This window comes from Urtica dioica, chromosome 1 (assembly GCF_054948205.1).
Source record: "Urtica dioica subsp. dioica isolate 48M chromosome 1, U.dioica_male_clone48M_v1_H2, whole genome shotgun sequence".
NCBI classification, from domain to species: Eukaryota; Viridiplantae; Streptophyta; class Magnoliopsida; order Rosales; family Urticaceae; genus Urtica; species Urtica dioica.
Window position 1 is genome coordinate 49,262,522 of NC_142756.1, and position 14,490 is coordinate 49,277,011.

Consider the following 14,490-nt stretch of genomic DNA (forward strand, 5'->3'; position numbering starts at 1 on the left):
ATAGCCATAAACGATGATGTGGCTTAATATGACAGTGACTATTTACTTGATATTTACATTTGTAAATATATAAAAATGGTTATTTACCTAATATTTACCAAACCTTGGCTATTTAGCAATTCTCAACGTTTAAGTTGGCTATTTTGCTAAATTACCCGTTGTGGTTCACAGAAAGAGAGTATCTTCATAAAAGATCAACCAAGAAACAAGGATCAACTAAACTTAAAAAAATAAAAGGCTTTCTTTTTTTCCTTCTTCATTTCTTTCCACCTCTTATATAAGCTTAAATTAGAAGATGAGGACTAACAAATGCACTATCTATCACTCTACTAACGAATGAGATTACAAAAAGCACTTGAAATAAAAGACCTGTACAGAATAATGAGCAAGTGAGAGAGCACAACGAATGAACGCTTTGGAATGCTTTTTTTTTTTCTTTGTAAACCCTAACATTAAAAAAAAGGGCATCTAAATTACGGCCCAGAAAAAAAAAAACCCCTAAGACCATTCCAAAACGCTACAACAATACTGCAAAAATGGAATTTCATCACCGGTCCCACATGCCCTGATAAACTGAATGTCTGTGTTTCAACCAATGAACCATCTCTTTGTCTAACGCACCGTTGCTTATTACGGCATCGAGCATCGGACTGCCTATCAATTTCGGGCTGCTCTTGAACGACCATATCGCATCCTTGGGCCAAGGCTTCTGCGCCAGCTTCTCCTGAAGAATCACAATAAAAAATATTAGATAAATATAAAAATACTAAATATATTTCATGTGTCATAATAAACTCTTACCATTCTCGACAGCATTACGCGCACGATCTTGGGGCCATAAACACGTTGCCGAGAAGTAGGCTTGTGAATCTTTGCGTAGAAGGAACCCAGTTCGGGTAACGACAAGCAACCCCTGCTCACTCTGGCGAGACTACAATCGGGATCGGCGTTTGTCTGGTTGTGCCAAAATATCAGCTGCCCTAAACAATAGTTCTCCCCGTACGTCTTGCTGTACTCCTGAAGACCTGGACCCAATTTATCTTTGCACTTGGGTCCCAAGTCTAGCGGACTAATGTACACTGGTGGAGAAGTTACAGCTTTGTACTCCTGAAAAATAAATATGAAAAAAAAAAAAAAAAAAAAAAACGCCTGCTTTAGCCCCGAAACACAAACAGTCTTGTTCAATTTGAATATATTGACACGCACCCTTATTCTGAAGAAACTTTTCGTGTGAGCATATATATGGATCAAGTCGGCAGCAGCATCGTTCCGGGACTTGTATGTACATGGAAGATCTCGGAGCTCGTCTCTCAACCTTCAATGGAAAAAAATTGAGAAATTAAGTTTCAAAAGCGATTCGGTGTTTAAAACCTAAAAAGTGAAAGCCCCATCCTCTTACCATAGCAAAGATCTTTTAAGCTCTTTTTGAGCGTCTTCAGAGCCTGATGGGTCATGTGCACTAATCTTGGACCTCAGATCATCGAGAAGTTTTTCGTCCAAATGAGGAACTAAACTCTCGAGAAGTTCTTCAATGAGCGATCCTTCTCCTTTCCAAAGGAAGGAAACGGCCATCTCGGGACTTAACCTCTCAAGAGGCGGCGGAGCTGTCTTTGGGTCACCAAAAACGCATCTCAAAACATATCGCACCTGTTCAACATATTTAATCCACACTATGATTAAAATCAAATAATTCCTAAATCAGATGCATTGTCGAAGGAAAAATAATCACCTTGTCAAGAGTAACAGCCAAATTCTGAAGCCTTTGGTTGTATACACCTTCGGCCTGTCTCGTGAAAAGAGGACAATTATGATACAACGTAATAATTAACCAAAGCAAACCCATATAAACATAAAAATTCCATCTTGCGGACAAAATAAAAATAAAAAATGAAAAAAGGACTGAGTTGATAAATATATACCTGAAGTTCAGCATCACTTGTCTCGACCTCAAGACATATATCCGAAAAGTATTTCCTTTTCTCTTCCAAATTGTGCTTGAGAATTTCTTCGGGAAGTTTAGTTCTTTCGAAGTTTATGAATCTCACCTTCAAAAAAAGTCAAATATTTGGATAACATAAGACAAACAGACCAACCTAGAAGCACAAGAACACTGAACTATGTTAAGAAAAGGGGAAAGATATTAGAGATACCAGATGAGCTGAATATGCAATCAACCAATCTGGCAAGCCACCAAGCAAACAACTGCCCAAACCAGCCCTTCCCAAAACAAGATAATCATCTTCAGATACCGAGTTAGTTTCGCAAGCCTCTATCATCAGATGGTGACGATTTAAAACTCCATGGAAGTCCTTTAGGACCTAGAATAGACGAATGCATAAAGTTAACTCTACTTGCTGTAAGAATCACTGTTGATAAACCAATAATTACCATCTTTTAACCAGAAGTTAAAGCTATATCCGTAGACATACCTTTTGAAAAGCCCCTTCCCCTGTCAAATTTAAATAGCTTCCTCGGCAGACTTGACTGCCACACAAACAAACAGATGCCTCATATTCTTCTTTGCTCTGCCGGACAAAAAAAAAAACAAAAAACACCCATCACGTACCGAACAAAGTAACTCTAAAAGTAGCACAAACAAATTAAATTGTTACCAATGGATGATACATGAAGTGAAATGACAAGAGAAGGAGACACACCTCTGTCACGGAATTATAATCAAATGTGATTTCCTCCCCATTAGCAATTTTACGGACAGAATATATTCCAATCTGGTAATGACCATCCACAGCAGTAACTCTGTATTTTACACAAGGGTGCTCTACGTTAGAGTATGACAACACAAAATCCTCATATTTAAAATAAATAAATAAATAAATAAAATAAATAAAAATTCTTTTATAAGGTTAGAAGCAGAATGGTAAATTTTATATTTTCAGGTACAAGAAAAAAAAATCCTAGTATTAAAGCTCTTTAGTCTATATTACAATATCTCACACGGAAACTAATTCTCCATACGTTGAACTTCCATTCACTAAATATTCTAGGAAGGGAAACAGCAGAATAAAAACTGAGCTTTGCCACAATATATATTCCCTAATTCTTGGCACAATCTGCAGAAAACATGTCTTACTTTGCCTCACAATTCGGGCGACACGAGTGACAAATCCGACTGGCATAGTTAGCCTTATGCATTGCATCAACGACAACCAGATCATACCCATCAGCGTCACCCTGCCACAAAGTAGATTAATAAATAAAAGAGCATATTGATGAAATGATAAGCAAAGAACAAATGTTTGTCAAGGTAAAGCATACCTTAGGCCTCTCGAGATATATGTTGTAGAACTCTGGAGCTGGATCATCGCTATTTTTCTGCAGAGATCGAATCCCATCTTGCTTTTCAAACCACTTCCAAACAGGATAAACCTACAAACACACAAACAAAAATTGTAGTAGATCAGAAATACAAAGTTTGTTTTTACACTACATTCCAACAAACAGATCTAACATAAAATAAGTGATGAACTAATGTAGCTGCATGGTGAATAAGAATCAGAAAATAATTAAGAAAAAGGACCGTAATCTTTACAAAAGGAGGGCTCAAGAAATATGAGAGCTTGGATCTATTACCTCCCCCAAAAATTCTACAACAAAATCATCTTCCCCAAAACCACTATCTTTGTTACAGACCACTCCAAGACCCTGATCAACGGAAACCAATAAACAGCAAAGAGTTGAAGTGTCAGCATCATAAAGTTGCAAGGGAATAGAAACAGGTTTCGCTTGTGTACTAGAAGATGAAAGAGCACCTTCCGATAAGCAACATATTTGTCATCAGCGCGACTGTCAATCGCCCGCAGCAGGCTCTGACACATTCTGATAGTTCGAAAATCTCCATTGTCCTCCGCTAAATCCTGAATTTCTTCAATAACGGGTCGCAAAGTATAAACCATGGGTGTACTTCCAGACCCAGTAAACTGTCTCACTTTCTTGTTCAAAGTGCGAAGGAGGACATCTTCAATGAACACATGCTTGTCTGTGAGAGGCCAATCCATTTCATCTGGCATTGAATCAAGTAAAAGGTTGTGGGTGTATGGATCGATTCCGTAAACTTCTTGCTCTAAAACCTCGGATCCAAGCTGTTTTCTCGGCTTGTAATCCTTGACTTCAGGAAGCTCCATGTCGGACTCCTCAGTTCCATTCTTTTGGGCGTGGAACTTCTCAACATAGTCTTCTGGCAAAGATACCTGCATTTTGCGCTTCACCTCATCCTCGTCTGCCACAATAACATAATGGTCGATGACTTCGTATTTCCTGGTGACCGGTGGGACCAAGCTTGCTTTTGTCATCCGGGCACCCCATTCACGATCATCCACCATAGAATCGAAACTGTCCTCGGGAATGATGTCACCATTACTTTTTGACTGCCACATTCGACCTTCTGACTTTTCACTTTCTGTGTCAGAGATGGTACTCTCACTAACACTCTTACTATCTTCAAACCTGTCAGGGTCATCAGAAGTATCGCTTCCTGAATCAAAAGACCTTTTGTTCAATCTGGACAGTCGCCTTCTAATTTCTCGGTCAGATGCATCATCTCCATAGTCGAAGCTACCATTCAGAGAAGAAGCCCCGTTGCTCCTGTACTTCCTCTCAGTACCTACTACTTTATTAAGCTTCTTTTTGTACTTGGAAGTTGATGAGAATCCAGTAGATGAGTCATCTTCGTAGAGCTTCAACACATCCTTCTCATTAGAAGCTTTAGAACCTTCTTCCAACCTTGTGGCAAGTTGAATAAACAGAGTAACAATGTGGTTCATGTTCCCGACGTCGCCACGTCTTTTTGCTCTGAAACAAGACAACAGTACAATGCTGGTTTAGTGAAATTTTTCAAGTTAAAAGGCCCTAAAAACACATGAAAAGAGTAGACAGTGAAAAAAAAATTACTTTATAGCATCACGGCACATTCGACTGATGTCTTCCTTAACAGAGCTTAATCCACGACCAATGTAATAACCCTTTTTCATTTTGTCCTGGATTTCTGCAACCTGAAAGGCAAAGGGAGAAAAAAAAAATACACTGAGAACAGAACTAAACAAAAAGTACGAAAAGCATTATTTATCACATTTATAAGCTAAAAAAATATCACTACCAGTACCTTGGGTACAAAAAAATCAAAAGTATTTTCCTTCATGATATCCTTAAGACTTGAAGCAAGGAATTCTTCCATTCTTCTATATCCATTTTCAGATTTCTTAATAGCCCATCGCCTTGTCCGGGCATCTCTAGATAGAATAGACGAGGATTTTCTAGCATCAAAGAGTTTAGAACGTTTGTACAAACTTCCGCGGAACAATTGATTTGCCGAGTCTCTCTTATTCACACTGTTGAAATACTCTTTCAGCTCGCCAAAATCATCCATGTCATCATACAAACCCTTAATTTTTGAAATTGATGACGACTTATCCGTGATGTGTTTCAAACTCCTTACTTTAGACTGTGATTCCTCAAAGTTCCGTGAGTTCCGGCTCTTGATCCAATAGACATTGTTATACTTTTGAATCAACTCGTTGAACTGGCTGCAACCTCTGATGTCAACAGTTGACAATAAAGGAGACAAAGAAAGAATCTCTCCAAGCGTGCTGGAAGTAACATTGGTACAACCAATTAAAACAATAGATTTGATCTTATCTTTGTCATAACCACTCTGCAATAAGAAAATAAAAATCAAAGTCAAATAACAACACTTTGTCATCCTGAAATTCAAAGGAAAAAGAAAAGGAGAATATACCACGGTGTTGAGGATAATTGAGTCAGTGCATTCAGGACCAAAGGATGAAAAGTCAATTTGTCTTGATATATTTCTGTAAAATCTGACAGCAGATCTCCAGTGCTTACAAGTTACAGAGGCAAATACAAGGGATTTCATGTCTGCTCTCAGAAAATGAAATACCCGAGCCAGCACCTGACCATCCAGTGAACCCCAACCACCATTTCCAGATTCAGAATTTAAACTCTCCTCTCTGCAGAAAACAGCTTCACCACACAGCTCCTCAAATGTGGAATCGGCCTTTACGGCCATCTGTTCGTCTTCCATGTCTTCTTCACTGTCATCAACCATAAGACGTGCTCTTTTGGCCCCACGTGCATCAACTTCTATAAGAAAAAGAAAAAAAAAATAATTCAGTAAAATGTAAGATCATTATAATAATATTATGTTAGTCAGGATCGTAATTTAGTGATGCGCGACGTATACGCACAAGTTCACGGTGCACCCACGAAGTTTTTTTCTATTTTTTTTATGTTTATCCACCCACTTAACCATACAATCTTTGAGAGGAGGAGATTAAAGACACAAATTTATTGGACATTGAGGCTACAGGCCAACAAATACATAAGGAAAAAGGCAATATAAGCATATGGAGAAATAAGAAAGTACGGTGATAGAGAAAAATATAAAATAAACTACTCGAGTAAGAATATACTGAATATAGAAGTAGCAAATATGACACTGGGAACACGTTATTGATACATAGGATACAGAAAAGTACGAATTTACTAAAGCTGAAGAACAAATAATAGCAACCGCAAACGAGAAAAACAAGAGATCCCAGATGTTCAAATTACTCAAATTTTCAACATTTCTTAATAAGATCAACCAATTTGTATTTAAAAATTAAAGAGGACTACAAGTGTACCTGTTTTCCATAAGCTGTGCTTCTCAATTTCTTTCTTTGGCTGCTTCGCATTAATCCATGGATCTAGGACATCATTTAAGGCAGCGGCGAACTCCCTGGTCTTGTAAGATTTCATCACTAATTCATGTAGTTTTCCAAGGGTGTAGCCAATAAACTGAGGATGCAGATTGTTGAATGAACTGGGAACTGTATTGGGTTCATCAAAAGCTGTGCCTTTAGATAGCGAAAGAGGAGCTGAAGAATCTCCAGTCGCCATAGCAGACTCAGGCTGACTCTTGACTGTTTGTTTAGAATTCTCAGGGGTAGCGGTAATGGGGACCCAAACCCTATCCAACTTACGGAAAACACAGCTCCGTTTCAGGATGACTCCTAGATTAGCCAAAGCCTGAATTTCTGAAAACGATGAAGGTCCTTGCTCATGCCCAGCACCATCAAGATAGTACCATTCACCCGTATGCAACTGCAAATCATCGATGGTGCAAATACGATCTTTAGGAGTGTTAACAGACCCAGCATGTTTCCAAGGACCCTGGCTAGTGGCCTTTGAGTGAGTATCATCTTCCACCGATGATCTCCGGCCATCACTACTAGTGGCAGAATATGATCGAGGGGTTTTCGAAGAATGACGTTCCTTCGCTCGGACCTTCATGCGAGACTCGGACACGAAAGAGCCATGATCTTTCACGACACAAGCGTTGATCCTGATGACTGGTAGTGTAGTTCCCTTGACTCCTCTTACAACAGGAAGCTTGGTTTGAGCTGCGGGCCTGCTCGTGCCACCAGAATCGCTCTTCTCTTCTTGAGTAGTTGAAAAAGCCCAATGCGGTAAATCGAGCCTTTTCCCTTGAGATGGGTAGTACAGGTCGTCTTTGTGATGCCGTCGAGGGTCTTCATTCCCAGATTTCGGCATCTGGCATAGTGGAAAACCATCGTTGAGAACAAGTTTCTTTCTTGTGGGTCTGTCTTGTACGGCGCCTTCGTCGTTTCTCTTCCAATCGCCGCCCGTGCATGACCATTTTCCAGAAAACCAGTCACCGTGCCCCTTTTCACTAGGCCAGGATTCTCCACCTTCTGGTAACACGGCATCAGAATGAATTGGTGCATCGTCAGTTATCTGTTCCTCTTGTTCATTGATCTGACAAGGATGCAAAGGTAAACCTGCATACACCGAGAAGATACTCGCATAAGATACATAACTTAAAAGTCATATTACAGAAAAGCATGGTACATTTTGGTTACTTTTGTACTTGTGCCTTGCTCAGAAGAAAAACAACGTTAAACTTTAAGACAAAATAAAGGCCATGTTTGATATTTTTTTTCCTACTTTTGGGGATTTCAATTGCTTCCTGTTTTTCAAAATGAAATCTAAATAAAATGGAGAGGTATTTCAACATCAACAAAATTAACAATGCAGTTTTCTAACAATTCAACATTTAAACAAGCATGGAACTGATAGTCAAATCATCGAGGCAAACAAGATTCTCTCGATGAACTACAATATAAGAAAATCCATGGGGACAAGATATCTTTATTACATGAAACAAACTCAACTTTTTTATAAATCTAAAAAAGATAAAGAGAGAAATCAATGATATTATGTTGTATAATTTTCAAATATAAACTTGAACACATGGTACACATTTTTATGGCTTAGGCATACATACCTTCAGATTTTCCCCAGTCTTCCCAGCGTGCATTGTTAAAAGTCATCTGCAGAATTTCTGCAAGAAAATAACCACAGAACAAAAATTAAATGAGAAGAAAACAAAACGTCAATAAATTTTTTTTTTAAAAAAGGCGTAATGAAGGACAAGTAAAAATAAAATAATAGAAAGATTAGAATAGCTAAATGAATAGAAAAAAAAATACCTCCGACAGCTTCCAGTTCTTTCCCAGGAGTAATTGTCGTACCCTCTAGAAGAGTCTCGACCCTTTGATCAATGCGGAGATCATCTAACGGCTCGAAACCCACTTCACTCGATTCAGGGCCGTGAACTGGCTTCTCATCGATAGTCTGATTGCCATACTGCACTAAGTCCCCAGCATCCACAAGTAGATTGCCAGGAGCTTCTGGAGGGCTCACCAACTGAGTCACAGAATCGGGTATAATAATGGACGGGAAATTCATCGTAACCAATGGCGAGACGGCATTTTCGACAGTCATCCACCTATCACTTTCCACGTGCTTGACCAGGTGATCGGACAATAAAGACCCTTCTTCCACAAGTGCCTTGAGATCACAGAGCTTAGATGGCCCGCGCTCGAGGCCGTAATAGTCGAGGTAGAACCATTTCCCAGTGGACAAATCGGAGACCACCGTGGCATGTGGCGGAGTATCACAGATGTCCATGTCTTCCTCCATCGACGGAAGCTCCTCCGCCAGAGCGAGGGTTTCGTCAGATCGAGAACAAGTTTCTTTGCCGCCTGGACTCTGTGCCTCCACTTCTTTGCTGATAATCTCACAGCTCGCCGCACCGGTGCTCTTGTCTTGAGACTCCTCCTTCACAACTGGCTCCTTGGTCTCTGCCGCTTTGTCTTCTTGCCCTTTACTGCGCTTCTCACTCGGCCCACTTTTCCGAACTGTATCTCGGTGTTGGTTGTTAGGTCTGCTCCGGTCATGCGGAGACCTCTCCAAATAGCCCGGGGTTCGGTCCCGGTGCCGAGCCGCCACCCGGTCCATCGGTGACTGACTCCGGTTCTTGTGATCGTACTGGCGATTCCGATCGTACGGCGATCGCTCCCGGACGTACGGAGATCTCTCTCTCCGAACAGGACTCCGGTCGCGGTGATCATAATACCGGTTCCGGTCAACTCTAGAAGACATAGCAGAGTCGTAGTTCCGACCGGAATACTTATTATTATTACTGTTATTATTATCTGTTGGACCCAACCTGGACGAAGCCGGAGGTCGATGATACGGCCTCTCAACGGAAAGCCTTCGACTTTTGGGGCCGGGAGCGTAATCAGAGTACTCTCCGCCGTAATGCTTGCGTTCGTTGACATCGGAGTCTGCGCCGTATCGCTTAATCCGATTCCCGTAGCTCTTTCCGCTGTTGTTGCTGCTGCTGAATTCCTTCTTGAAGGAGCAACCGTCCTCGTCCACGATCTTCGAGCTGATTCTCGGGCCGCTTCTCTCGGGCCCGCTTTCCCTCTCCCACCTGAGGTGTCCGTGCTGATTCCCAGCTCTGTTGAAATCCTTCCTTCTGAAGCCTCCGTCATCGCCAGGTGGCGGTGGGGGTTGCTGAGCTGTCGGATCTCGCTCCCACTTCCACGACCTGCTCTTGCCCGGGTCGTATCTCCGCATCTTTCCGTAGCCGTAGTCGTCTCTCTGCCACCTGTCGGGGACGAACTCGCCTTTCTCGATGTCGTCCCTATGCCCTCCTCTCCACGGCGGAGCAAAGTCAAAGTTGCCTCTTCGGCTCTCGCCTTTGTCGAAATCGCGCCGCCACTTTGCCGGGACAAACTCCCCGGCCTCGGGCTCGCTCCTCCGGCTCCTCTCCGGCACAAACTCGCCGTTCTCTGATTCCTTCAACGTCCCTAGCTCGCCCTCCTCGACCTCGTCCTTCTTCTCCGGCTCTCCACCGCCGTTCTCGGCTTCCTTGGCGGTCTTCTTCTCCGGCTCTCCGGCGAGGGCATCAGAAGCCTCGGCGGCGGGAGCGGCTTTTTTTGCAGTGCTTTTAACCTTCACTTTCACCTTCTTCTTCTTCTTCTTGACGGGCTTTGAGGCAGCCAAGCCATTATTGGTAGCGTTTGCGTTGTTGTTGCTTGCGCCGCAAAGGGCGGTCTTCTTCTCTGGAATTGGAAACCTCTCCATGACGTTGTGCTGCAAAGACATGCAAGCCACGCCTCCATCGCCCATGGAAATCCCAACCTTTCCTCGCCCGAACTTCAAAACCCTAATCGTTCCCTCTCGCCGGGGCTCTCGATGCTCATGCTGCGATTTGCTTGGCTCTTCCCTTCCCTGATCCCTCCGCTTCTATCTGAACCCTACTCTAGACCAAGATTGAACTCGGAGCCAATGTAGGGTTTCCGAAATCCAAATTCGGCGACAAGAGCGAAGAAAAAACGCCAATTATTTCACTTCGCGAAACTGAAAAAACAACACGGAGCTCCCAGTCCCGGAAGCTGAGCGAATCGGAAGGAGCCCACTCGTTCGAGGAATCGAAACGAAAGTGAGAGAATTGGGCGAGAGAGAGCGAGAGATTTAGAGAGGAAATTGTAGAGCTAAATTGGTGAGATCGGCGCGAAAAGAAAAAATCAAGTTGCGAAGAAAACCCAAGGCGTGCGAAGAGATAAAAACACAACTTCCCGGGAGACAGATCGAGAAAATCAAACAATTTTCCCAGAAAAATCACTCTCTCTGGAATCTATTTTTTTTTTTTTTTCTATTACTCTTTCGCTCTGAGATATATATCTTTTGTTTTTTCGCTCGTTTCTGTTCCCGGTCTGAAAGACGAAACCTTCGTGGGGGTTTTTTTTTTTTTTTTTAGGTTATTATTATTTTCTTTTCGGTCCAAATAATTAATTTTATTGGAGACTCGCATTTAGATTATTTCTATTTTGCCCTTGCTTTGCGTCAGTTAAAATGGACGGGAAAGTACAGAAATGCTCGTTTTGTTTGGCGATACCCAATTTAGTGGCTCCCATGACTCTTGAGCCTAAATTGGTCAAAAACAAAAGTTCGTGTTAAACTTAAAAGGGTTTGACGTAGTCGTTGACTCTGGACATGGCTTGGGAAATTTGATTACTTCATGAAATCTTAGTCAAGAAAACTGTGTAGATTTTACAACCAAAGCTAAATTCTTTTTTCTTATGTGTAACGATTTGAATAAAATTGCTATTTATGCTGAAGATTTTAAAAACTGATACGAGCCAGATCTGATAATTAATTACAGATCACATTTAAATAAATTCTTAGTTTTGAATATGCGCCTACTGCTAATCATATGATACATAAAATTACCACAAATCAAAGCCCTCGATACTATTAAAAATCAAGCTTAGTTACCATAATTTTTTTAAACATGTTTTGAGGTATAATTTAGTCATTACGAACCTTATTAAAAGATTTCCCCATCGTAGTGACGTGTCGTAGTGCGTACTGCGTGCATCGTCTAAGGTTGTAACTGACATTTCGGACGAGTGAGATCTTTTATTGATAATTAGAAACAGCTTTTTTTTCATAAGAGTGTGGTTTGTTTTGGCGCTCAAGTTTTTTTTTTTTTTTTCTTTTTCCTTTTCTTTTATGTCTGAAATGTTTTAGTAGGAGAAATGAGGGAATCCCAAGTTCAACATAATACTGATAAAATTGGGCTGTGACTTAATTATCAGCCATATATTTGTTCATTAGGAAATGTAGATATATTTGTCATTAGGGTTTGTTCATATTTAGGTAAAGTTTGAGTGAATGAGAACTTTGAATTGTTATTGTATCATGGGCAATATAGAGTTCCATGATTATTTGGGCAGCGGTGTTTTTTTTCTTTAACTCGAGCCTCTTTGTAAATAGCATCCATCAACGATTAAAATATTGATATTGAAATTTAATTTTAATACCGCATTGAAGAAATATGTGGAGGAAAGTCCATAGTCTTAAGTATGAAATTCATAATTCGCAATGTCACACAATATTCAAATACGAGAACAAGATATTGAAAATTTATAATATCATAGAAATTCTCTTAAGTTTTTCATATACATTTTCTCACCAGTTGTACGTTGAGCGAGGTTAGTTATATACGCTGCTGATCAAAATTTATCATACAGTTTATATTTTTATAAATACCTCAATAGTATACAGTAGTTATCAAAATTCACCAATAGCACTTATTATTTATATTTGTAAACTAGTAGTAATTTGACCGATACATAATCGTTACTCAAAAATATGGAAACTGAAGGCTACGATTAAAAAAAAAAAAAAAAAACTGGTAGCTCTGAAAGAAAAAAAATGCATAAAATCACAGTTATATAACAAAATTCAACTAATTAAATAGATCAAAAGACATAATTAATAACATAAATGATTAATTAGTGCATGATATTGTATAACCATATTTTAAACACTTAGCCTTCAGTATTAACCAAGATTACAAATGTTTTTATGTGGATATGACACGTATAAGTCTCGGGTGGAAACGTTTAAACTGGTCAGTGAGTAATCTATTTGTCTAAGTATTAAGATTAGAAAAATCACATATGATGTTCACTGGTAAATGAATTTACTAGTTGGGATTATTTCAATATTGTCATCGGAATCATAAACAACTCTCATCTTGCGCTCTGCTTCCTCCATTAGACCAAAAGTAAGTCTACTTGTAACCACAGCACGAGTTCATACTAGACGATCAAAAGACGATCATACGTATCTGTTGAAATCGAGCTCGTCAACTCGTCCTTCCGCGTCGAGCTCGTCAGCTCGCCCTTCCGCGTCGAGCTCGTCAGCTCGCCCTTCCGCGTCGAGCTTGCCTCGGAAGTCCTCTCTTTGGAACTCATTCCTCATGGGAAATCGTCGCATTTATTTCTCATGTTATTTCCGATGTCTTGCTCTCTGTGTATATTTATTATTCTCTTTTTCCTAGAAGTAGTTTTTACACATGTATTTATTACACTCTCTCTTGTACCCACCTTATGTATAAATAGATGATACAAATTAATATGAAATACAAGAAATATTAAAAGTCTCGGAACACTCTCTCTCTTCTCCGATTCTCTCTTTCTTTATCTTCTCTCTCTAAACTTCAACATGGTATCAGAGCAGGGAAAATCAACCATCATGAACACCACTCAGACCACGCCCACTCAGTCGCAATCTGAATCCTTCTCCCAACATATCACGAGCCACAAACTCAATGGCCACAACTTCCTACAGTGGTCCCAATCTGTGCTCATGTTCATATCGGGACGAGGTAAAGATGACTACCTCACAGGCGTGGCCACATCTCCTGTGATCGAAGATCCGACGTTCAAGAGTTGGAAGGCCGAAAACAGCATGGTGATGTCCTGGCTCATAAACTCTATGCTCCCCGAAATCGGAGAAACCTTCCTCCTTTACCGAACGGTAGCAGAAATCTGGCAAGCAGCTAGAGAAATCTTCTCCAACTCAGAAGATATGTCCGAGCTGTTTGAAACTGAGAACACTCTCCACGACCTACGTCAATGAGAGATGTCTGTTACTCAGTTCTTCAGCTCGCTCACACATCTGTGGCACAAGATCGACCTCTACGAACAGCACCAGTGGACCAGCTCCGAAGACTCAAAAATCTACCGCAGGATAGTGGAGACCAAACGTGTGTTTAAACTACTATCCGGCCTCAACCAAGACCTTGATGAGGTCAGAGGTCGGATACTTAGTACAAAACCACTACCATCTCTCCGTGAAGCCTTCTCCGCTGTCAGACACGAGGAAAGCAGAAGGAAACTCAAGCTGGGAGTTATCAAATCGAGCTCACTTTCGGGCTCATCCTCAGACTCGTCCGCCCTCACCACACATGGAGACGAAGTTCTTGCAGCTCGCGTCTCAACAGAGAAACCTCGCAAACCTCGCCCCTACTGCGATCATTGCAGACGACCTGGACACCTCCGAGAAACCTGCTGGAAACTGCATGGGAAACCACCGAGCTCGAAGTCTACCCAAGATACTAAGGATCCTAACTCAGTCAGAAACTTAGTATCCACCTCGTCCGCTGCCTCGACCTCGACCTCAGACTCATCTCCCTTCAGCAACGACCAGCTCGCTATTCTCCATAAGCTTCTTCAACAAGTCCAACTCAGTGGAGAACACTCGGGCATTGGCCCTCTAGGTAACTCTCCTAGAGCCCTCAATGTAAGC

At 41.0% G+C, this 14,490-nt stretch overlaps 1 protein-coding gene across 1 annotated transcript; it reads right to left on the reverse strand.

The window, feature by feature from the left end:
• Positions 1-210: 210 nt before the first annotated feature.
• On the reverse strand, positions 211-11,141 carry SDG2 (SET domain protein 2). The gene is made up of 19 exons (XM_089616157.1): positions 8,529-11,141; positions 8,324-8,380; positions 6,660-7,817; positions 5,753-6,117; positions 5,120-5,668; positions 4,909-5,009; positions 3,771-4,809; positions 3,592-3,663; positions 3,277-3,387; positions 3,092-3,192; positions 2,658-2,757; positions 2,430-2,525; positions 2,151-2,318; positions 1,920-2,045; positions 1,730-1,783; positions 1,400-1,647; positions 1,207-1,315; positions 802-1,107; positions 211-724 (listed from the first exon to the last, which is right to left on the reverse strand). The coding sequence occupies exons 1-19, from the start codon at positions 10,516-10,518 to the stop codon at positions 548-550; spliced, it is 6,927 nt and encodes a 2,308-aa protein (XP_089472283.1). The 5' UTR covers positions 10,519-11,141; the 3' UTR covers positions 211-547.
• Between the last annotated feature and the right edge of the window lie 3,349 nt (positions 11,142-14,490).

Bases quoted from the DNA above. Each gene is read 5' to 3' on its own strand.
- SDG2 (XM_089616157.1), bottom strand. From the start codon at position 10,518: ATGGGCGATGGAGGCGTGGCTTGCATGTCTTTGCAGCACAACGTCATG. The intron at 7,818-8,323 runs GTATGTATGCCT...CGGTGTATGCAG, and splicing joins AGACTGGGGAAAATCTGAAG to GTTTACCTTTGCATCCTTGT. The intron at 3,193-3,276 runs GTATGCTTTACC...ACTTTGTGGCAG, and splicing joins TATATCTCGAGAGGCCTAAG to GGTGACGCTGATGGGTATGA.